The following is a 23,348-nucleotide window of genomic DNA, read 5'->3' on the forward strand; positions in this document are numbered from 1 at the left end:
TGAAACAAATTTGTGTGAATGTCAAAGGATAAAAAAACTAGTAACTGAAATATTTTTAGTTGCTGGGCTTCTTTGTGGTGTTTGCAGCTACAGACAGCTTTATATTTCCCATGATATTCCTTCAGCGAAATTATGTTTACATGAACTATGGCAACAATATGTTTGGAGTTTTGTAATAGTTCAGTTCTATAGCTTCTTAGTGAGAGAGACATTGTGTCCTTCACATGAGAAAGCAAATTAAGGTATTCACTTTCTTCTGCTCACTTGGCAAAATCTACGAGCAACAAATTGGCATTAAATGCTGGAAAGATACAGAATTTAGAAAGAAAAACAACAAGAATAACAACAAGACTGATGAATGTCTTGTTTTATAGAAATTTTGAAAAGTTTAATATTATGGATGTATGAAGGAAGAACATTGTCTCCACAGTACACTGAAATCATCCTCGCTGGAGTCCTGCATACTGGGCTGGGTCATGGGAGGAACGTAGCTTTCCACTGCAGACGAAGGTGGGTAGCTTATGAAGACCAGTTGCTCCCAAAGCTGGGATTGTCTCCTCTTCCCTTGCTCCGTGTGCTTAGCAGGTTTGACTTTGCTCCTTATAAAGGTCTTTCATCTTTAGTTATAAATGATACTGAAATAAGATGGTGCCATCATCTTGGACACCTTATGGCTCTTGGCCTTCTGGAGTCCCACCTGCATTTGCAGTCGGGTGGTCCTGCCTTCCTTCCTGAGAGAAAAGACAGTGGAAGGATGATCCCAAGGACCTGTGTCCCCCGCACTCCTCTCTTCCTGTTGTATATTTGCTGTTCTGTGATGGGTCTCGTCTCAGAATAGCAAGTCCGGGGGCTAATTTAATAAAACAGGACAACCTTTGATCCCCTCCATCAATTGTTTCAGGCTATCTGCAGATGTAGGAAAATTCTAGTGAAATTTTTATTTGTAGCCATGAGGGAAAGTTTAAAGGAAAGCTGGAATCCTGTTACAATCATATGTTTTCACTGACTTGCAGCCATAGGCTTAGTACTATATCATGGTCCCAAGCATAAACAACATTAAAGGAAAGTAATTTAGTACTTCTTCTCTTTGACAATATTTCTCCCATGCACACAGAATACTGTTAAAGAGTTTCTAGCTACTGCATTATAGGAATAAGAACAAGCTTCCGCTTATACAAAAATATAGTTTTGCAGATGTATCCTCTTAAATTCTCAATATATTTTGTTGTCAGAGTTCTCTCATGTTTTTTAAACCTTTTAAATGCATTCCTAGTCATGACAATGTGCCATTATGCTTTCTGAGATGTGTGCTCTTACACAGTCCGCAGGAGGACTGCTAAAAAGAGTTTCCATTTCCAACAGCAGGCATTCTTGAAAATAGATTAATAAAGGACAAAAGCCTCAGTGATGACAAATGTACAAGAGTTAGCCAGGACCTAAGTGCTATGCAGATGTCACTCATTTTTGTAGAAATCTCATTAAATTTTATGTTTGGTTGTAATCATTCATAGTGTCAGCCGGATGGCTAATGCAGGGAATCTTTTCTCCCAAGGGCTGTGTTATTGTTCAGGATGTCTAAAACAATTTTTTATTTGAGAATAGCCAATTGAAGAAAAAATGCACAGTCTGCTCAAATGCTCCTCTGGAAACTACACAGAAAATGACTGGTCATAAACGCACTACAGTGCAGTCGACCTTCATAGAGAAGACATTTGGGGCTACAATAGGCTCTTATGCAGCTCGAGGAACATTGGAAACCCAGCATAAAGAATATTAGTCAGCTATCTTCTTTCAGAGCAATTCCACAGATTGATACTTCATTTCAGGACATGCGTGACTGCATTTTGGCAAACTTGTTTTATGTGTCTTCTTATTGTTGGAATGATCATCCTGAGAGGTCCGTTAGATTACTTGCCATGATACAATGTTAATGCGAGAGCTCTTGAAAGACTATTACCTATAATAGCCTTAGTCATTCAGTGAGGCAGTGCCCTTTCCTGTGAATCCCAAAATGTGCATTGATTTACTCCACTACAGTCTGACCAGGGTAATTCTTACTTTTACCAAACCACTAAAAGCGCAATATGTAGCACTTTACGAACACAGAATTCTTGACCGGAAGGTCTTGCTTTCTGAGTGAAAAGGTGCATTGGCTTAGTGAAAGCAAAGCATGGGGAAGAGGGTGAAAGACTTTCTAAGAAGAACTGTGGTACACTTTCAGAAAGCATCAGAAAGAAGAGAGTGTTAGACAGAAAAGAGAAGGGACAAAAGATGACCCAGAGCAATATGAGCAAAAGATATCAGTCTGGAGAAGATGAAAGGTAAGGAAAAGGAGGAAAATACAAAGGGACAGTAACTACAGAATAATGGTAAAGGTGCTAGAGAAGACAAGAGCTTGACTCTTTCTTGCAGTATAAAGCCCTTTTGCTCTCCTCAGCTACAGCAGATGAAAAACTGTTTGCACGTGGTGGGGGACGAGAAGGATGGTGAGGAAGTGTAGTGCACAGTGAACGCAATGGGCACTGTGGCTTTAGCTCATACAGCCTCTGCCCTGTTTCCTACTGTGTGGTGTACCCAGGTGGTAAGATAGGATTGTAAGTGTCCTGCGGGGGTAGAGAGGTTACAGCCCAACCAGCAGCAGGACAGACAGGAAGGTTAGACTCCAGTTTGGAGGTAAAGAACAGAGGACATTGATGATCCAGCATGGATAGTCTTGATATGACTCATTCCAGGGACGAGGGTCAGCAAAAATCCCTGGTGTCCAGAATGAGTAGACCTTTAGTCGTACATATGTCATTTTGTGCTCCTCTGTTGATTTTCCTGCCTTGTCCAAACCAAAAAATAGGAGACATGGGCAGGATGACCTTGAGAGTGGTTGAGCTTTGTGAGCCCAGATGCCAGATTGCAGCTCAGACACTCTGAGCTGGGTCATTGTGTTGTCAAGCTTGTGACTTAAGTGTATGAACAGTGCAGGGAACGTGAACTGCTGTCCCACCTTAGGAGAAAAAGCACCAATAGCCTGTGAATCACAATAGAAATGACATGACTAGCTGTCACCCTGGTAAAGGTGTCCCAATTTGGGTAAGGAATGGAGTGTTTAACATGTCCCTTTCGTAGTAATTTCCTGTTGACTATCTTCAGCACTGCAGTGCTTTGCTTGCCAGCCATCCCAAATGTGATCTGTCCTGCCTCCGTCATCCTCTGTAATGCCAGCCCAGGCTGCACTGCTCCCAGAACAGGATGGGGCTCTTTCAGGCACTGAGTTCATGAACATCAGCACATCTGATCTATACTTTTGTACTTGTTCTAAGCCCTTTCTGACTGAAGTTTAAAGTAACTTCACTTTTGTAAAGAAGTAACTTAGAGAGAACAAAGGATCTTTTTAAAACTCGTATGAATCTCCTTCCCTTCCACAGCATTTGAGGTGTTAGAACAAAGGTCTTGTTACAAGATCAGACTCCTAGAAGTATTTTAGTCTAGAGTCTCTGGGTTAGTGGACTGCTGTTCCAACTGTGCTAATATATTATACTCCAATATTGTAGATGATTCAGCTACTAAAAAGGGCCAAAGCACATATCTGAACCCTGGCATTGATCATCTGGGCTATTACATTGTTAGTCAGTCCCTATCACAGATTTAGCCCTGTGCCAATTATTCCATTCGCACCCAATGCTGAGGCACAATTAATGGATTAACATGGGCTGGGACAAATCCTGGCAGGCATCGGCTTGTCCTGCTTTGAGATGAGAGGAGGACAGGGAATTTAGCTGTTTAGATGAGAACTCTGCTGTACCAAGTAACCTCTGGGAATTGTTTACTATTTTGGATGTTATCCTGTGAGTCCAATTAATGGTGTCTGTACTTAACGGTGCCTTCAAGGCCTTTGCTACAGCTCAAATGTAATTTCAAGGACCAACAGGAATCCACTGACCTTGTTTACGTTCCATTTAATAATGTTGTGGCTGATGGCCTTTAAACCCAAGTGCTTGTCTTTAAGTTTTATTGGCAATATCACAACTGAAAGGAGGAGTGTGGTCAACTTAACCAGCAGTTCCTGCGTTATATTTGCTCCAGGTCAGTGGAGTTCAGAGGAAACATTACTTCTCCAAAAATATAGCATGAGAGTGGATTTCTTGCTTAGACTGGTAGTTTTGCCAGTCTACAAGATGAATAGCTTTAACCTCTTTTTTATTTTTAGACCACAAAATGTGTACTTTTAAACCACATTTTGTAGTCACAAAGGCTTTCATCCTTTTATGCTGCAGGATTGCTCTCTGCTCCATTTCAAGATCTTACAGCTTCCAGGTAGCTGTTTGATCTTAAAGCTCATTTTACTTACAGTAGGCATGCACACTGCATTTCGTTAGCTTTCTGTGCACAGTCTTACAATACGTGTTATTCATAGTGGGGAAAAGCTGATTTTCTTCTTATTTTAAAGCAATCTTGCTGCCATGAATGTTCTACTAATATTTATATAATTCAAAGGATTTTAATTAGCTTTATATATACTAATACATTTCCAAAGGTGTACAGAATTAATATAGAGAATTAAGAAAACTGGGCATTACTTTTTTTACTCAGGAAAGGCACCGTGTCTATTGACACCCATAGCAACAACAGAAAATACATTTTGATCATTATGATTGGCTATGAAAAGGATAATAAAAGCAAATGATAGTGATCAAACCCTTACTAAAAATACCCAGAAAATACCTGGCATTTGAATCTAGTAAAATCCCTAAATATAGATCACTGAGATAACACTGGGAACAAAATTAATTGTGTTAATTCTCGGAGAGCACAGTTCTTTTTTTAACAGAACTGAGTACTGAAATTACCAGTTCAAGAACATGGCGTGTCTTTGATTTTCTTCTGAAACATCTAGATTATAAAAAAACTGGAATTACTACAAGTGCTGAAACAATTTATTTTGTGCGATCATTGTTGAATACAAGCAAACACAAAAAAGAAATCCTCAGCATTATATTTGATTTCTCTTTCGGTTACCACCTCAAATTAAATATTTGAACAACCGCACATGGCTACTATGACAGTGTAGTTTTCTTACAAACAGCTAATGGCTTTTTTCTTTGCTATGCTATTTTATAAATAGTTACCTTGTAAAGTCTGCCAATGCTACCATTGATAAGCAGTTTGCATTCCAGAAGGTGAAACTTTATGTCAGTCATTCTGGGACCAGCATAAAAGACTTCATTTTGCTAGCTTGAAAAAACAGAGATCAGGCCGCACTGTATCTGGAGCAATTGGAAAGAAGCTTTGAGAATCTGCAGATGTGCTCAGTGGACAATATGCTGTTATAAGGCATCTGTAATGCAGCATCTAGAACTTGGCAGGGTAGTTTGGAATCAGTGCTACTTAGCAGCTAAAATACTGTAATCCAGCTTTGCAAGACTAATTTACAAATAGGACTTAGGTGGCAGATTTTATTTGATTAGTTAAACAAAGTCACTGAACCGGGTAACTTATTAGAATAAAAAGCTTTCAAGAATGAAATAAATATTTAAATGCTGGAGACTCAGTACCCTTCATTAGGCACTGAACCTTTCACCAGTGTACAAAAATCCTTTTACTTCACAAACTTATACTCCTAACTCAGTTATGATGATCCTAAAAAATATGATGATATAAGAAAAGGATAACTGTGAAAAATAGCCTGCCCTGGCGTATGTGGTCATACTGTCACGCTAACAATATACAGGTTTATACAGGAAAAACACCCTCTCGCTTCTAAATTTTGTTTCTAAATGATGTTTGACGCACAGCCCCAATCCACATGAGATAATTAGTACCCAGCTGAGTTTTGCAATGGTCCTTTGCTATGCAAGGAGCTCACTGGTGCTCTCTGAAACTGGTGCTGTGGCAGTGAAACCACTCAGCTCGGCTCAGCTCAGCTCAGCTCAGCTCAGCTCAGCAGAAGGTAAACTCTAGTCTTGAAAGACAATAGGAAGCCTCAGACTGATCTTTGTAAAAGTTTGTTACACTCCTATGTGGCATGCCTGACTCTTCTATTTTTCTTTGCTGAACTGTACAGATGCCTTTCTAAGCTGATTCTTCAAACCTGCAGAAGAAGGAGCAAGGAATATACAATAACTGCTGTTGGTAGAAGATTTGTTACTCAGTCTTTCTCTTACTGTAGCCTATGGCAACACAACCTTCCAGTGAGTTCATTAGAAACTAAGTTGTTTCTTTCAAGAGTGTACTTTTTGCCGAAAGTGAATGTTAGAAGTAGCCTTCTCCCTTAGTTATGTGTTCTGCTAGTGTTTTCTAAAAACCTCCTTATAAGTGAGTAATGGATTTGGTACTGATACATTAAATAACCACAAGGTGAAATGCACTGCTGTCCTTCTTTAATGTAGTTGATTGGACCAATATTGATATTTAATATAAGGTAATAAAGGTTAGCTCCCTCTGTCAGCCTTTTTCATGACAGAAGTATTTGGTGTTTTAAATCTCTCCACACTGAAATATGGTGGAAGTACAGGATCATGAAGACATCCTTTGTCATAAAAAGAAAAAAGAATGCACAGATTGCTTCAAATTTCGACAGTATAATGGGAAAATAAGAACATAATAAACCCTTTTTGGAAGACAGGCTTTAAAACCAAATTAACTTACCAAGCAGGCATTGTCTTGAGAAAACCTGACACATTGCTGGCTACAAGATCACCTGAGACATCTGTGAGACGCAAGCCTCCTGGCTGGTACTTGGGTGTGCGATAACCACATTTGTGATCACATCATTAGTGTCAGAACAGCACATGCATATTTATCCTGTATTAGAGCCTCCTGCCTTGGTAATCACTTCTTTGTGAAAAATCAGTACAGAGCTAGCAACAAGTACAGGGGTGCCAATGATAGACGGAAAACCAGCCAAGCTGAAACGTTCTGCTGCTCTGCTTTCCTGATGGTTAATATTCACTGAAAGCTGAAGATCTGGGTGGATAAAATAAAGGCAGACAAGGCACGTGACATGGGCAAACGGTTCTTGGATTGATGTCAAGAATGGGAGTGATGTTCATAAAAAACATATATTGCTGCTTCTTCTTAAATGACTGGCTAGACCTCATGTGCTGGGGCAAATGTTTGTTGACTGTGTGGTCCATATCTTATTTGCATGACAAACATCTATTCTGTACACATTTTCCTCAGGTGAGCAAACAAGGCAAGGCATAAAGGTGGTGAAATCAAGCAATGACTTGGTGTCAGAAATGTAAGTCCATAGCTGTAATTTTTGCAGTATTGATGCACTCCAATAACACTATTTCTTCTACCCATCAGATGCGTAGTTCATTTTAAGTGATTCCTTTGATGTAGCACATTTATGCAGGCCTGGTGCCACAATAGTTACTGTCGTATGTGAAAAGCTGACATCTCTTCTGGATGTCCTTGAATTGTGTCAGTCTGCCCTATGTACCTTCTATTGCTTCAGGCTCAGATAACTGTCTTCCAGAAAATCTTGCAGTGGCAGTTTAGACTTTACTATTGTCTGCCTCAATCCCCTGCCAGAGGGCAAATCCAGTGAAGAGGAATGCATGCTTGGAATTTAGCTTTTCGAATTCATGCTTCAATGTATTGGCTTTAGCTGCCGACAGCGGTCCCCCTACCTCAGGACTATGTCCACTTTTTCTGTTGTGACCAACTAAATGAAAGAAACTGATGTTGTGGCTGCTGGAATTGACCCTAACCCCTACACTACAAAGTCAGGCTCCCATTTATTTGTCTCCTGATGTGTTCCTGATTGCTCAGCCTCAAAAAGAGGGTTGAATGTACCTTTATCCTGCTAACATCCTGCCTGCAGTTATGGCACACTCTTGAGAAATGTGGTTCTGAAACAGGATCTGAGGGAACAAGAGGAACATATACAACATCAGAGGTGAATGTTGTATGTACTAAAGTGGCCTATAAGTGGTGGGCATCACCTCTTCCGTCTTAAATCAATGGCTCGTGGCTCCTGGCCTTTGAGCGGAATCCTGTCTGCCCTCTCATCCTACACGAATTCAGGGAGTATAAAAAGTGTATAAAAGACCTCTATGGGGACTTGCACAGAAGTAAGGTGGTAGATTCTGGATTATCTTGGATCTCAGATGGATGACACCGCCCAGCTGAGGCGCTTTGGTACATGCACAGAGGCCCAAGTCAAAATATTTAAGGAACTTTAAGGCATGTAGTGGGCAGGAGGATGCATTGTGAGCTTTCAGATGCCTCTAGGGTTGTCAGCCACTGAAACGTGAACTTTCTACATAACTTTCTTGGGCTTCGGTGCTAGAGCAGGTGAAATGCACCATAAAACAAAAGTAAATTTAATATGTAGTGAATAAAAGATAATGACTTATTTATTTAAGTACTTAATAATAAGAACAACACGCAATGATGAAATACAGAGAACCTCATAGAACCATATTTTGGAGGGGAAATGCTTTTGCTAGTTAGGTGGTAGCAGTGCTTACTAAAACTAAGTGGACATTTGCTTATTTCCTCAGGTACTTGGCTACAAGACTGCATTTACTTTGTATTAGCCTACCTGCATTTCAACAGAGGATGCCATCAGGACAGCAGCTCTCTGAAGGCCATTGTTGACTAGGATGAGACTACTAAAATACTTTTCAGTCATAATTCATACCAAGATTTAAATGTAAGACACTTAGGCTGGTAAGCTAATATATTGCCTGACAGGTCTGGTCATTCTGCTGCTAGCAGAACATCTGTTCTTAAGGACATCAACATTCATGACTATGTTTGAAAAATAAAACAAGAAGGGAAAAATAAAGAACTTTGGCCAGAATAAACAGGATTTTGGGGAACAGAAATACTATTAGGGACTTCTAGATGTTGTTTCTTACTTTGATATATATCACTTAATCATATTTTCAAACAGTGGATGCTGGAGTGGTCTGAATCTTGGTTTTGGCCAAATGTTCTCTAAAATTTTTTTATATGTGCTTTTGAAGTGTGCTAAAAGGAGACTGACTAGACAAAAATCATTATAGAGATCACATTGGACATGTATTTCATTGCAAATACATGTTTGAAATTGAAAACTATGAGATAGTGAATTTGAAAATAGCTTGAAAATCATTTTAAAAATCTACAACCCATTGTAGAAAGTTGCAGAATAGAAACTTGCTGTCTTTATTTCTCACACAAACACACACATATACATGTATTACACTCAGAGATCTACTAGCACCATTAATTACCTACTTTTAAGTAAATAGAGGCAAAAGAATTGAGATTTACTTGGCATATTCACTCTCTGTGCCTCAGAGTGTCTTTGTCTAATCAGATACTGGAATTTAAGTTTTACTGTATGGTGCAGGGCAGAGAAGAACTGCTGTACGATGATAATGATAGGATTAGTTCCCTGGGCTATATTCAAGGGATCTTGCAACAGAGCAACCAGCAAGTACTGTTTTATAAAAGATCAATATTATTTAAGGATACTCCATGCCTTCTCCAAAATAAAAGATGATGAGACATTTCAACTGCTTGAAAATGCAGCGGTGAATGTCTGTCTCTTGAAGATTCATTCACCAGTTATAAGCAATAGGATTTTGCAAAGAATTTCCATTCTTTTTCTTCCATCTGAAGAGGCTGCAGTGAGGTACAGTTCTCTCCAAAAACCCTTATAATAAAGTTCTAGAAAACTGTCCTTTGACTTAAACATAACGCATCAGTTGAATACATGGTTCAGTATGAATTTAGTCAGTTTGATAATAGTAGTAACTCTGATGTTCATGAACATCTAAAAGGAAAAATTGAATGATTTTCATTTAATTTATTCCATGTGTCCAATTTATTTCCTGTGGAAATGGTGCAAGTATAAAAATCTTTAAAGTCCAAATTACAATGTCATGTTAAGAAATACCAGAGGTACCTTACAATATAACTGATTTAAATGCTGATAATGTTTATACTGGTGTGCCATACCAGCATTCAAGACTGGCATTTTCTGTACAGGGAAAATGGGACAGAGTATGGTCACAATAAGCACATGCTGGAACCTTTCTCATATTGATGCTTCTAAGAGTTCAGAACAATGCTTTCGATATCTTGCTTTGACCATGGGCCGTCATATTTAAAACATAGAGAAGATGATTTACAATATGTATAAAATGAAATCATTCTGTCTAGAAACTACACTTGCTATGAGGAATAATGATTTTGGAGTTCACTGACTTGACTGCATAGCGGAAGTGAGTTTTCTACATAACTTGTCGCTGATGGCCTCTTCTCCTAAGCAATGTCTGGTATCTCTAGAAGCTAAACCTAAAGTTTGAAAGATGCTGTAATTTAGGATCATCAGACAGTGTCACCTTGCAAACCAGTTTGTGCACTCTATGAACTGAAATATGTGGAGAAAAAAGAATGAGAGATACTGAAATGAAAATAAAATACTTCTAATAGTGTAATGATAGATTTAATTCTCTTAAATATTTTGGATTTCTTGAAATGCTGAAGTCGACAATGAGAAATGGCTAACAACTTTGCATTAATTCTGCTTTATACAGTTGTTGCAACACAAAACAAAATAAAATCATCCTGTATTTGTTGAAATCCACTCGCACTGCAGGATCTTATGTCCTCCATTTGCATAAGTTTTAAAGATAACTTAAAGAAATTAACCACTTCAACAGACCAGCCATACCCTATAATTTAATGAAAACTGAATTTTACATCAGGACAAAAGCATTCACACAATATAAGCAAGCCTGTGAAAATGATACATACATTTCTTACTGTATCCTATAATTATCCAGTCATGTAAACAAGGAAAGGAGAATATAATAAGCAAATCATATTTGAATTTAAAACCTATTTTAAAGCAGTCATAGCTTTAATTTCACCAACAAGGTGGCATGTTAAGGAGACACCTGAATACATCCATTCTAATACTGCTTTTTGCTTTTATTTCAAACCTCTTACTCAGAAAAAAAACATTTCTGTTTTACAGCATATTTAAAAACTCACTTATATAAAAATATAAGCCATATTATTGAAAAAAACAATTTAGTAGCCAGACCATGGTACCCTAAATAGTAGTAAGCTAAGAGATTTTTGTCACTTAGTAAGTTCAATGACATTAAAGGTGAGATTGCCTTGCCTCCAGCTCCCATCTGAGAGGGGCAAAGGTAGCACCTAAGACTTGCATGCCCTGCATAGATGGCTCAGATTCTGTGGGACAACTAAAATGGCATTATATGCCTATGTTGAGGTGACTGGAAAGCATCCCAGTAGTGCCATAGCTCATATAAATCACTCACAGTGAATTTATGGAAATATTTAACAGCTACTCTCATCAAAATGTGAAGAGCCCTGTGCTCAGCAAGAAACATTCTTTACCATTTAAAGCATATATTGATCATAAAAATGATGGATATGAAAACATCAAGTCTACAGAAGTGGTGGAATAAGGTAAAATAAGTATTTTTGAAATACTATAATCTTTAAATTGTTTAGTTCTTTTTTTTAACCTGGAGTTTTTCAAATGTTAATAAAATATCTCCCTTGATTTATCCAGCTTTTAAAAATTGTATGCTACCCAATAAGCCTACCCAGAGGTACTACTTAGATCCATGTATTTTGACCTGACAGCTAGCTGTCCCCAGTTTTAATGCTAGTAAGTGGGCTGCAAATCCTCAGCTCCCAGGATGCATGGAGCAACCCTTCACCCCCCCCCATACACCCCCACACCCACAAAAGCTAGTGCAGAATGCAGAAATTCCCTGCTTAAGGAAGCGCAAGCGTGGTGCTAAAGTGTTGCTTTCTCATAAGCTGATTGGTGTCCTCAATATGGTCTGGGATCCTGCAGAAAAATGGCTATGTATATGTTCCTGTGCATCATCAAGAACTTTAAATTAAAGGTAAAGCAACTAAACAGATTTCAGGACTGGGCCTAAAGATTCAGCCAAAATTTGTTTGCCCCAGTTCTATGTGAGAAGAAAAAAAATCCCTTTCATATTAGCGGATTTCTGTTTTGTTGTCTTTCATTTTACAAAATGCTAAGTGGTCGCTCCTCTTAGGAAGTGAGTGAATATTCCCTAACTGTTAAACATGAGGGAATGACTTGACCATAAGATAAAATATATGGAAGCTCAGAATCCATTTTACCTACCTTGCACAAACTTGTGAATGACAAATGTTTATATTTTAAGCAATCCGATATACTTTTTGTGCTCTTACGTCTCTTAAGACCGTACGTCTGCTTACCAATTGACTTTTGTTTCTCATTGCCATGTCTGCAGAAGAGTTTACCAAGGAACTGTTTTCAAAGACAAGTAGGTTAATCACAGATGATTTCAGTATTACAGAATCTGAAATACAGCACACAGCACAAAGGTCCCTAAAGTCTATATGTTTAAATTCCCTGGTGCGATAATTTATGGACATCATGGCTTCAGCCTGCACTGTTAGCGGTACTCACCCCGAACGAGCAGCTCTGCCTCATCCGATACCGTGTCTGCTGCGGTCTGCACCCTGCAGCCGTATCGCCCAGCGTGCACCAGAAGGATGTTCCTGATCATTAAATCTGCCGAGGATGCTTGCTGAAACACGGATGAAGTGCCAGTTTAAAATTTAGTAAATCTGTGTGTTCAAGGTGATTTGTGAGGGTGTTTGGTACAGTGGGAGAAACTCGTGATTTCAGCTTTCATCTTAACAACATTTATGTGCCCTAATAGCCTCTTATGAGGATTACTGGAACACTGAATTTAGAGAGTTATTAGTAGAGATTAAAGAAGAGGATTTCAGCTTTTCAATAACTCTGACTTTGCTTAAAGCACCCTATGCATATTTGCATGCAGGAAGAAAATGATTCCAAACTAGCACAAAGAAATTAATTTAGGAGCCAAACAGAACTATTTCGGGTGTAATCCCTGATATTAGAAAGGTCCCATTAAGGCTCTTTCTTCCTCTTCCTCTTCCTTTTCCCTACAATGTAGTGATGCTTGTAATATATATCTGGAATAAAATCACAATAATTTAAAAGACAGTCTTGATGATGTTTATTGATATCACTATTTCAGTCAACAGTAATTACGATGCCCCCAAATTATGAGTAGAAAAGAGGAAAATGGAAAATAGAACAGCCTTTTGGAGGATAAATGGCTTTTTTCTAAGAATCTCTGTATTATTTTAGGAATTCAAGAGATGGTGTTAGAGTCTGCATGTACAAAATCATTGTTATATCCAAAGCTTACCGGAGTCAATAAATGTTATTCCATCAGATTTAGTGAGCTCAAGTCCATAGATATTATTGATCTAATATTGTTTCTTTCTACTCAGGGAAAGGACATAGTATAAATGAAAGTCACCCTGAGCACATGGTTAGTGTAGCAATTACAGTCTACTTTTTCAACTCTGTGTGCTTAAAATGCTTGCAAGTTTTTGATGATGGATATCAACAATTTTAACAAGTTGCCATATGCTTTTTTGTTCCTTTCAAGATTTTTTTTATCTTAAAAGTCAAAAGAAAAATTAACCCAAAATCAATTTCCAATGCATTGCTTTTCTTTTTGAATCTCAAAGAGTCGATCCTAACAAAATTTCAACATTTCCTATAACTCTAAATTTCCTCATCATTGCTACTGTGTATGATATGCAATCTTAACATGCTAAGCTTTTTCACCATCAGTTGTTTCTTCTGAACCGTCTTGTTTTAATACCTTCAATATATCAAGGTTTTATGTCATGCATTTTTTTATTTTTATTTTTCATTTTGTTGTTGTTTGTCTAGAAAGCCAATGTTGCCAATTCATTCTCAAGGGTAAATAATCTCTTGGTTTCTAAGAAATTTGGAAAGCTTTGATTTTAAGGGATAAAAAGAAAGCTACTATGGTTAATTGAGAATCTTTTATAAGAATCTAGTCCATTCTTTCATGTCAGATGTAGGTCACAGAGCTGGAAGAAACCTCCTAGGTCTTTGAAAGTAGTTACTTGCTATCACAAGCAACCATATCATGTAATCCCTGACAGGAACTGATAGAGCTTTGTCATTATGTTTCATCATTTTTAAATTCTTTTAGTCCATTTCAAAACATCATTTTAGGAATATTACTCTAATTCAAGCACATTACAGCTCTGTAATTTATCATAAATACTCCTTCTTCCTTATTGATGTTTCCGTCTAAGAAACACTTATATAGTCATTTCCCTTCTCAGATTTTATTTATCTTGCTAACCAAAAAAAGATTGCCAGTCTCTCCTTGCATGATATGTTCCCTGGCTATTTTTCTTCACTGGTTCTAATTTGAGGCATTTTGATCTTGAATGACCAGAACTGTATCCTGTGTTCAAGCTAAAGACTTACCAGAGGTGTACGTGTTGGTACTCTAGCTTCTTTTGGAAATATATGACTGACTACAGCTAGATTTATATTTGCCTGATTTTTGCCCGCTTGTGCTTGGTCAGGAGTTGCACTCACATCTTCATCCTTCTCAGTCATTTACAAGAGCTCCTATTATGTTATGAGGTCCTAGATTATAGCCATCAATCCATATATGCATGACTTTGCAATATGAAGTCTTCAATTTCTTTCTTTTCTATAATTTCAGTTCTCAAGTCCATCTAATTTTTCCTGTGTGTTATCTTCATTGTCTTATGTTTTGGCAATATGTCCAATTTTGTACCATACTGTTGTCATTAGCATACTTTTATATTTTACACCAAGGTCATTAAAGACAAGATGAAATAGGATTTGTTCCAAGATCTAGTCTTTTAGAAGTTATTTTCTCCTTTCTAGGCAGGGTGGCTCCTTTTCAGCACAACCTGTTGATATATCTTCTTTAGACCATCTTTTCTTCATTTGAATTTGAATTAAGACTTGCCATATGTTTAACTAATAATATTCTATATAGCATTAAGGCAAAATATTTACTGAATTGTAGATAGCATAAATATAATACATTAGCAGCTGTCCACATTATTATTATTTTAAAAATATAGATGCAATGGTTACTGTTGTTTTTTCTCATAAACTGATAGCTTTATTTACATTTTACTAAATATCATTGTTAATTCTACGGAATTTTGGGAGAGCTATTTTGCATCCTTTGAGCACCTTAAGTCTTTAGAACTTATTTCCACTTTGGACAAAGTCTTTTCTAATTCTACATTCAGTCTCCTTAGCTACCCAGCTACATATTAGCCATCATGTTCATCATTACATCAAAAACAGTGCAAAGTATTTTATTTCAGTCTTTTCTTCATCATTAGCTTGTCCTCAAACCTTAATACATAGCGGTCCTTCTTTACAGTAGTGTGTTCCTCTTTAGTTATTCTTTTAAGAACCTTTAATTTTCTGTTTTAAGTTTTCTTGTGTGGCCTTGAGAAAAAAGATTTTTGCTCCCAACTTCAGTTAAAAGTCCATCTCTCTGTAGATTTTTATATAATTCATATAATTTCCAGTCTCTCTGATGAATCTTTCAGAAGTATTAGGATTAAATTTATGATGAGAGTGCTTTCTAGTTCTGCAACATCTGTTTATCCATCATAGCTACAGTATTTTACTGCTTTGTTCTTCATGCTTTGGACTCAAAGGTGATACCTAGAAAGAAAATCTCTCTTCCAGTGTATTGTCAATATAGCTGCTACAAAAATTTATTTTATAGTAATTCTGTAGGTTCTTCCATTTCAGAAAAGGATAAATCCTGTCTTTTGTACTTTCAAATAAGAAAACTTCTCAGATAATCAACCATGTACATGTCAGAGAGAATGCCAGAAAGTCATGCAGCAGAGACAGGTAGAACTGGGAAAAGTGGGAGGATTAGCTAGGTATAAAACAGAAAAGAGTGATTCCAAATTTGCCTAATTAGGGTCCATTTGGGAGAAATGCTGGATAGATTAGATAAGCATTTTTTTCTTTTCTTTCTTTTGTGTTCTTCTGTAAATACAGAAGATTGAATAATGTTGGTAAAGGGTTTCAGAAAATTGTCATGTAACATCTTTGGAGATTTTGACAAGCTGTTTTGTGAGAATACATAAAACCATACTCTAATATGAGGAAGCAAAAGAGACATAGGAGATTAAGGTTCCCACTGAGACCAAAATGAATGTGGGCATGGTCTATAGCTCAATAACCCTGTAGATCTAAGGGCGTGAATATAATGCTAGTGTTTTGCGTTTTGATGTAGCCTCATCATGATATATCCGGAGGCAAGACGCTAAGCTCAGTCAGGCCATAATGCAATTCCTATATTTCTACTCTGGTGTTCCCAAAGCCTCTACAGCTAACTTAGATCACAGTTATGGAAAAGAATATTCTGCAGCTGTAAATGTAAAAGAACAGGCACTTCTCTAAGGAGTCAGCTTAGGGACACAAAGTTTTTGACTCATATAGCACAGTAGTGTTTATCAGCCATTAAAAAGGGGGTTATTCAAGATGATTAATGCTTCTGATACAAAGCCTTAGACATTGGAAGGATAAGACCAGAAGCAGTCCACATTCACCTCTCTCCTTTGAAGGTAATTCACATGTAATGTGTGCCATGTCGCTAGGTGGGGGGAAAAGGCATAATAGATAGCAACTGTCTGTTTTTTTGCTCAGGAGCTGTTAAAATCTTAGCTGTCACTCTAGTTTATGGAGGGTTCATGACTGTATGAATCCTAATATTCTCATCAGGAAAATACATGCATTTCATCTGCATACCTATGTAACCTGGCAGATTGACAGCAATTGGAAGAATCATTCCTGTAGCAGCACTTCAGTAAAATACATCCCCATGAAACACTTATTACAGAATAACAGGATGTGCAGCCAGCATTACTTAAAATGTGGGTGCAAAGAAATTAAAATCACTGATTATTACAAATGGATGTATATTTAGACATTAGCGTCTTGATCATGGAAAATGCTGAGACATTTTAGCTTCTGTTCAGATTAGGAGAAGCTGTGTTTGATCAGCATCTGTGAAAAAAAGGACTATATTATTTGCTTTTCAGTGGTGTCAAAGGTCTTTACAAATTTTAGGGACTCTACTCTTTTATGAAGATTTAGAAAAATTATATAATAGCAGTTTGGTAGTGGTTAACATCCTCTGGGCATAAAATGCTGCATAACCATAAGTGTTCTAGCTTTTATGCTGGTTTTATATAAAGGTTTTACAACATATGGAAACAGTAAGTAATGGCTTCATTAACTGAGACAGGTGCTGTTGCTATTCTTATTTTCATACACTGGAATGTGAGGACTATGTCATGCCCTAAAAAGCCTTTATTGGGAATGAAGGGAATTCTTTACATGGGAAAGGCATTAGAAGAAGTACAAATGGGCCATGATAGCATCTGCAATATCTTTCTTGTGGTTATTAGCATAGAGAGTCCCTTATACGTGGCTGATTCTTTGAACCACTATCAATATAGATGTGTCTGAATAGTCATCACTTTTATTTATACTGAAAATGAGCCCTCTTCCTGAACTTTGCTAGGATTAGAACAAAGCAGGAAAAGAGGAGGAAGAGTCTAAAAACCTGGCATGTGAAAGAGTCAACTCAAGTTTTAGACCAGGTTAAAAACAGTGAGTAATTGAAAACAAAGATACTACAATATTAATGGTTCAAGGCTTTTTTCCTTTCCTTTTTTCTGTTTTTGGAGCTTTATTTTTTTGGTGGAAGTCTTGGAGTATGGATCATTTTTCTAAGCATAAAATGGATACTTATATCAGTTTATCAGGTAATAAGAGGTCACAAGGTCTCAACAAGGCCTGGGGATTAAACTGATGTTTTGGCTTTCCAAAAATTAAGAAAATTTCTATAAACTGTAATTGCATCTGCTATTTAAAATCAAGAGATTACAGTCCAGGTTAAGAAAATTACAAATCAGGAATGCAGCAGAGACTCCATTAAGTAAAGTGTCTAAGGTCAGAATTATTATCTTTTGCTTTTTGTCTTTTGTTACTGGAAAAGGTAGAATGCTTCAGCAAAAGCAAAGACATATCCTCCCCTTGGGGAAGATAAAAAAACTAGTGACATGGACACAAAAAGTGTAAAAAGAGCTCTCATTTTGATTAACATGACTTAGAACAGCCTGAGGCGTCAGTGAATATGTGGCCCTAATGTTATTCAAAGCTGAAATTAGTGGTGTCTAAATTTCTATGTCTGTGTCTACATTTGCACTTTCTAAGTGTACATTCTTGTAAGAATCTTTTTATGTAGCTATTTTTATGCTTTTCTGTGACAGGGCACATTTTAAAATAAGTACATGATTTTAAGGAAGCATTTGGTTATATTCTTTGGCGTTCTGAATATAATATATTCCCCATTTAACTAAGTATCAAAAGTATATATGTTTGTTTAGTATAAGCTCTTGCTGTGTGGAATACATTTTGTACTTTCCCAAAGACAAGGCTTTAAATGATTTTAAGGAAAGTTAAAGGTAACCTTCAAGGCCAGTGTCGCTTATGCACCTACTGTAACACTGAACATATTGCTGGTTTTCATTGAACAGCAAATACATAATAATACAGCTACTAGTGCTCTCTGTCATGACTAATGATTCTTCTTTTTAAGGCAACAAATTACTGTGCCATTTGTAGTATTCTTCAAAGTATCCCAATCATCAGGTTCTGAGTGGCTCCAGTGTTCAATTTGCTGTATCAATCTGTTGGTCTATCTGCTCCACTATGGTGTGTTATTTTAAGTAACAGTTGTGCCTGCAATGTGTCTAGTTAGCTTTATACGTAAGCCACCTTAAAGTAATTTCTCACATGCATTGGTGCCACCTATACATAAGATTAGCTGTTGATTTAAAGATACCTCCCCAAATTCATGAACGTCCCAAGGAGCATGTGATATACATGCTTTGTTCAATGAGAATCATCCATTCAGATTTGTCTATCACATCTATTGCCCTAATGTTGGTCATTTACAGCGAAAAAATAAAAAATTGCAGAGAACTTATTGTTGGTGATTCTTTTTTAACCCTTCCGAATCCTGACTGAGAGGAAGCTGTATGTGGCTTTTTTCTTTTCCATTTCATAAATCTTATAAGCTTGTGAGTTGCTTTGCAGTAAATTAACTTTTACATATGGATCTCAAAGTGGAGAGAATTATTCTTCCTGTGAGACCGAGTTCATTATCTTGAATCAGTTGCTAGGAAACCTCCCTGTTAATCCATCCATTCATTTGCTGAATTTTTACCTCTAAGCCAACATAGTTCTTTCAGTATCCCACCTTTTCTTTTAGAGGCTTTTCCCAGTGACACTCTGCATTCTGCTTGCATCTGAAATGGAGCTCACAATTCCACTGTAATGCCCTTTTCTAACATCTAGTAAATCTGGTAAATGCTACTGTTTACTTCCTGCTATCTCTTCCAGGCAAGAATTAAACATTGCTTTGATCAGTGCACAGTTCACTGTATACATTCAAACTACAGAATCATATGTGGAAAAATATACATGAAACACAGCAATCTTAAATCACTCTCTCCTCATTTTATCAAACCTAGTATTCATTTCATCTGCCTTTAATTCCTTTTGCTTTCCACACTGACTGTAAAACTTCCAGAGTCCAAGCATGGTTCTGTGAATGTAATTGCTTTATCTTGGAAAGAAGGACAAAAAGGCAAGGAAGTTCAAAATACTCGGTAGTCAAGAGAGACAAGCTGGCAGCACAGACGGCGGCTTCTGAGCTGCAAGGGTCTGGAAATGCTGTCTATTCTATCAAGCATTCTGGCTGAGAACTCCATCTGGCCAATGTGCAGTGAAAATTGTCTCTGCTTAGGAATAATGTGTCTAAAAAAGGCAGTGAGACTATTTTAACTGATCATGATTCACCAAAGCTTAAATCAACAGGAAAAGAGTGGGCAAACACTGACTGCCATAGCAGGAAAACTGCTTTTATGATGAAAGCCTAGAAAGTGTTTGGATCAGTTCCTTACGATGACTACATGGACTTGTGGAGGCTTGCTGGCTGTCACCTAACATGCTTGACAGTTAGATGTGAAGGTGTTTTCCTGCAGAAGTAGTTTCTACACAAAAAAGAATGTTTGGTACAAAAAGCTTGAAAAGTCTCTAAACATTTTGCAAGATACTGTTCTTAACTATATGTTCTATACTATACTATAATGGGACAGAGATGCAGAGATTTGATTCTAGGCAAGAAAGACCCAGGTTGTTAATGCTATTTGGTTCAACTTAAATGATAATTTAAAATATCAGAATGCTTTTTGCAGCTATTGCTGCACACAGGTTAGCTGAATTCCTGACTCATACTTTATTGGATTCAGCAAAATAGCCTTTAGTAATGAAATTCAGTCAGATTAAATTGAAAAAATGATTGCACAGTTGAACCTTGCTTGCTTGACATATTTGATTAGCAATGGAGTTTATTTTTGGTGAATTTATGTGAAGCAAAATAACAATTTTACACAATGACCTCATGGCAATGTTACCTTTTTGCAATGAATGGTAAGTAAAAAATAATAATATAATAAAGTTCTTTTAAATTGTACTAACAACTTATATGTGGATAATGATGGATCATTAGCTTCCAGCCAACTTCTGCTCATCACACATTTAGCACAATTTAAGTGCCATTCCATACAAATTTTCAGGTTTGAACACATTAAGCACTTGTCTGTTTGCTGGTCATGATGTTTGCATATTGCAAAGATTTATTCTGTTAAAAAGCAGCAAATTTTTCCATTGATCATGGAAAATTGTATCCAGTGCTTTCTCATAGCAAATTCGGAACAAGAAGATGAAATTATTGTCATTGTTTTCATTGTGGTAGTAGTAGCATAGTAGTATCCAGGCAGATGCAAGTTGGCTGAGATATACTGGGTACTGCATAAAACGTGCTATACCCATCTGTAAGAAGTTGTGAAAAAGATGTTTTTAAAGGTTTTTGTATTTGTAGATCCCTAAGAATTTTCCAGTGAAAGTGTGGACCCTTCCAGTGGTAGCATTTTTCACCCTGCATAGCGAAAGCAGAAATAATGAAACCAGTTGTTTTAGTTGAGCACTGGCGGTTGGGAGCTAAAAAGATGGACTTTTAAGTGCTGCTTGAATTGCTGCAAATGAGTTTTTTTGGCGTGTTGAGAGAAAGCGGAAGATGAGACAGAGTCAGATGAGTATCAGATGTCAGGTAGTATCTCACGTGCTGGGGTCTTTTGGTGAAGTCTACAGGAAGGAAACATAACGTATTGATTGAACACAGAAAAGAGAGAAGAGATGGGATATGAAAGGACAAGCTTCAGGACAGAGAAGCCCACTATACTCGTGCTCTGTATTCGTATTGTTATTGCCAGGAGAGGAAAGGAAGAAAAGGTAGAATGATATGGGGCATCTGTGTTCTGTGACGATGCAGAAAGAGGGGGAAAACGGAGCACAGAGTTAAGCACGTGATTTGAATGGAGGGGCTGTGACAGCGATAGATGAAGATGACAGGAATGAAAGTAGATTCTGGTCATGACAAAAGTGCCAAATGAGAACACATCAAACCAAGAAGCACGGAGAGGAGACGTGCTACAGATTCCAGTAGTGTGTTGCACTAAGGATGTTGAGACATGTACAGAGATTGCTTAGGAGGGTCCATAGCTGATGGTGTACATCAACTCCAGCAGTGAAAGCAACTTAAGAGGAAAATAAATAAACAAATAAAAAACAATGAAGTGAGAGAGGGGAAAGGAAAAGGGAAGCACTCTCTTCAGTGCTCAGCCAGAAGAGCATTGTCCTCTAATCTAGTAGGTGGTGATGATGAAAATGACAAAGATGATGATGATGATGTTTTGCCTTTCTTTTTTCCCTAGTTCTGTATACCTTTCATTGGGAACCATTCAAACTCCCTGTTGGTGATTGGAATATACCAATCAAGTGCAGGTGTCGCACAGTGATTGATAGTTAAGCTTCTGTGCACGTATATTGTTGGATTTATTAAGTATTTAAATGGCTATTATCTACTTTGTTGTGAATTGTGTTTTTTTTTTTTTTTTTTTTTTAATCTAATATAACCTAAAATCTATAAAACAAGAGACAAAGAGGTTTGATTCTCAGGCCAGTGGTAACTGCTTGCCAGGACAATCTGCCAGAACAGCACTATCAGTATTTGCAGGTGCAAGGCCAGGCGGACAAAAATAGGGGACCAACAGCATGAAAGCTGCAAGGGAAAAATACTGCCAAAGAGGCTCTGGAAAACACTGCCACAATAGCTTAGGTAAGAGTTTGCAGAGCTGAGAGTGAAAAGCAGACTATGCAATTGCAAGTGGAAGGCCTTATCATTACTAAGGTTGAGTCACTAAAGCACCTAAGGCAACAAGTGGGAGGAACATCAGGAAGGAGCGAGAGCAGAATGAGCAGCGCTGATGCAATCTGTCAAGTGGAAATGTGTAAAAGGAATTTCAGAGAAAAGAAGGAGTATAGAAAATAGGAAGAAATTATAATATGCTTGAAGGGAGTGAGGAGGTTGCAAGTGCATGCTCGCTGCGTTTGGCTAGTATTCAGCTATCCAATGGACAATCATGCGGAAAGTAAGCTACACATTGATCAACTGTTCAAACACTCAGCAGCGCTGCATAATAATCCAGATTAACACTGTGCCAAGCAGTTAAATGGTCCCTCAGCTGCAAAAAAGCAGAGAAAAACATAAAGTATTTTTTGTTTACCCTGACTTTTTTCTTTTTGTAACGTGTTTCCTCTAAACTAGGGAGGGTACAAAATACCTTAATAGAATAAGCAAGTGTAATAATTATCTGACAGTATTTTATGACTTTTTCATGACAATCATTTTTTGTATTTATAGTTGACTGTCATTACTTTTTTATGTATTAACAGATATTTTTGAGTTATTAAGATGTGTGACACATGGACATGAAAGGCTGGACTATAGATTGCTGGCCCTCACTGTAATCGGTGTTCAGGGATGTTAAGGGCTTTCACATTTCCCAAAATGCTCAGTTATCTCCCTCAAAATAAAATTAAATAGATGAGAGGTTACTTATCATCATATGTCTCCAGAAATGCCTTTCATATATTCATAGACAAAGAATTGGGGCACAGCAGTTTAAATAGTTGTTTGAACTGAGGAAATGTTCATGGTGTCCTTTCCTAACACAGCATGCAGGTATATCTATAAATTTAATCAATTCAGTGGGGCTGTTTACATACTGGCAGTCAAATATGGTAAAGATTTTTGCAAGGCTGGGGTCTTCATTGTGTTTAGATTTTGGTTTGTAGTTATCAGTCATAAAACAGATACTTCAAACTTTGTGACAATTAACTCTTATTCCATTTTGTACCTTCCCTCATTTACAAGAAACATATAATAGGAAATTTCCTATCTCCGATGGGAAATATTTTAAAAGACGAGGTATGCTTTTTATCTAGAAACTGCTTTATG

The 23,348-nt window shown here is 37.3% G+C and overlaps 1 protein-coding gene across 3 annotated transcripts in view; it reads right to left on the bottom strand.

The window, feature by feature from the left end:
• The window catches only part of CNTN5 (contactin 5), a 656,184-nt gene that overhangs the window by 46,168 nt on the left and 586,668 nt on the right, over nucleotides 1-23,348 (bottom strand). For all 3 annotated transcript variants that reach the window (XM_064505105.1, XM_026109144.2, XM_064505106.1), the window contains one exon: nucleotides 12,443-12,563. In XM_064505105.1, the coding sequence (XP_064361175.1) occupies nucleotides 12,443-12,563 (121 nt within the window). The remainder of the gene's footprint in view (nucleotides 1-12,442; nucleotides 12,564-23,348) is intronic.

The sequence above is a fragment of the Dromaius novaehollandiae genome, chromosome 1 (assembly GCF_036370855.1).
Source record: "Dromaius novaehollandiae isolate bDroNov1 chromosome 1, bDroNov1.hap1, whole genome shotgun sequence".
NCBI classification, from domain to species: Eukaryota; Metazoa; Chordata; class Aves; order Casuariiformes; family Dromaiidae; genus Dromaius; species Dromaius novaehollandiae.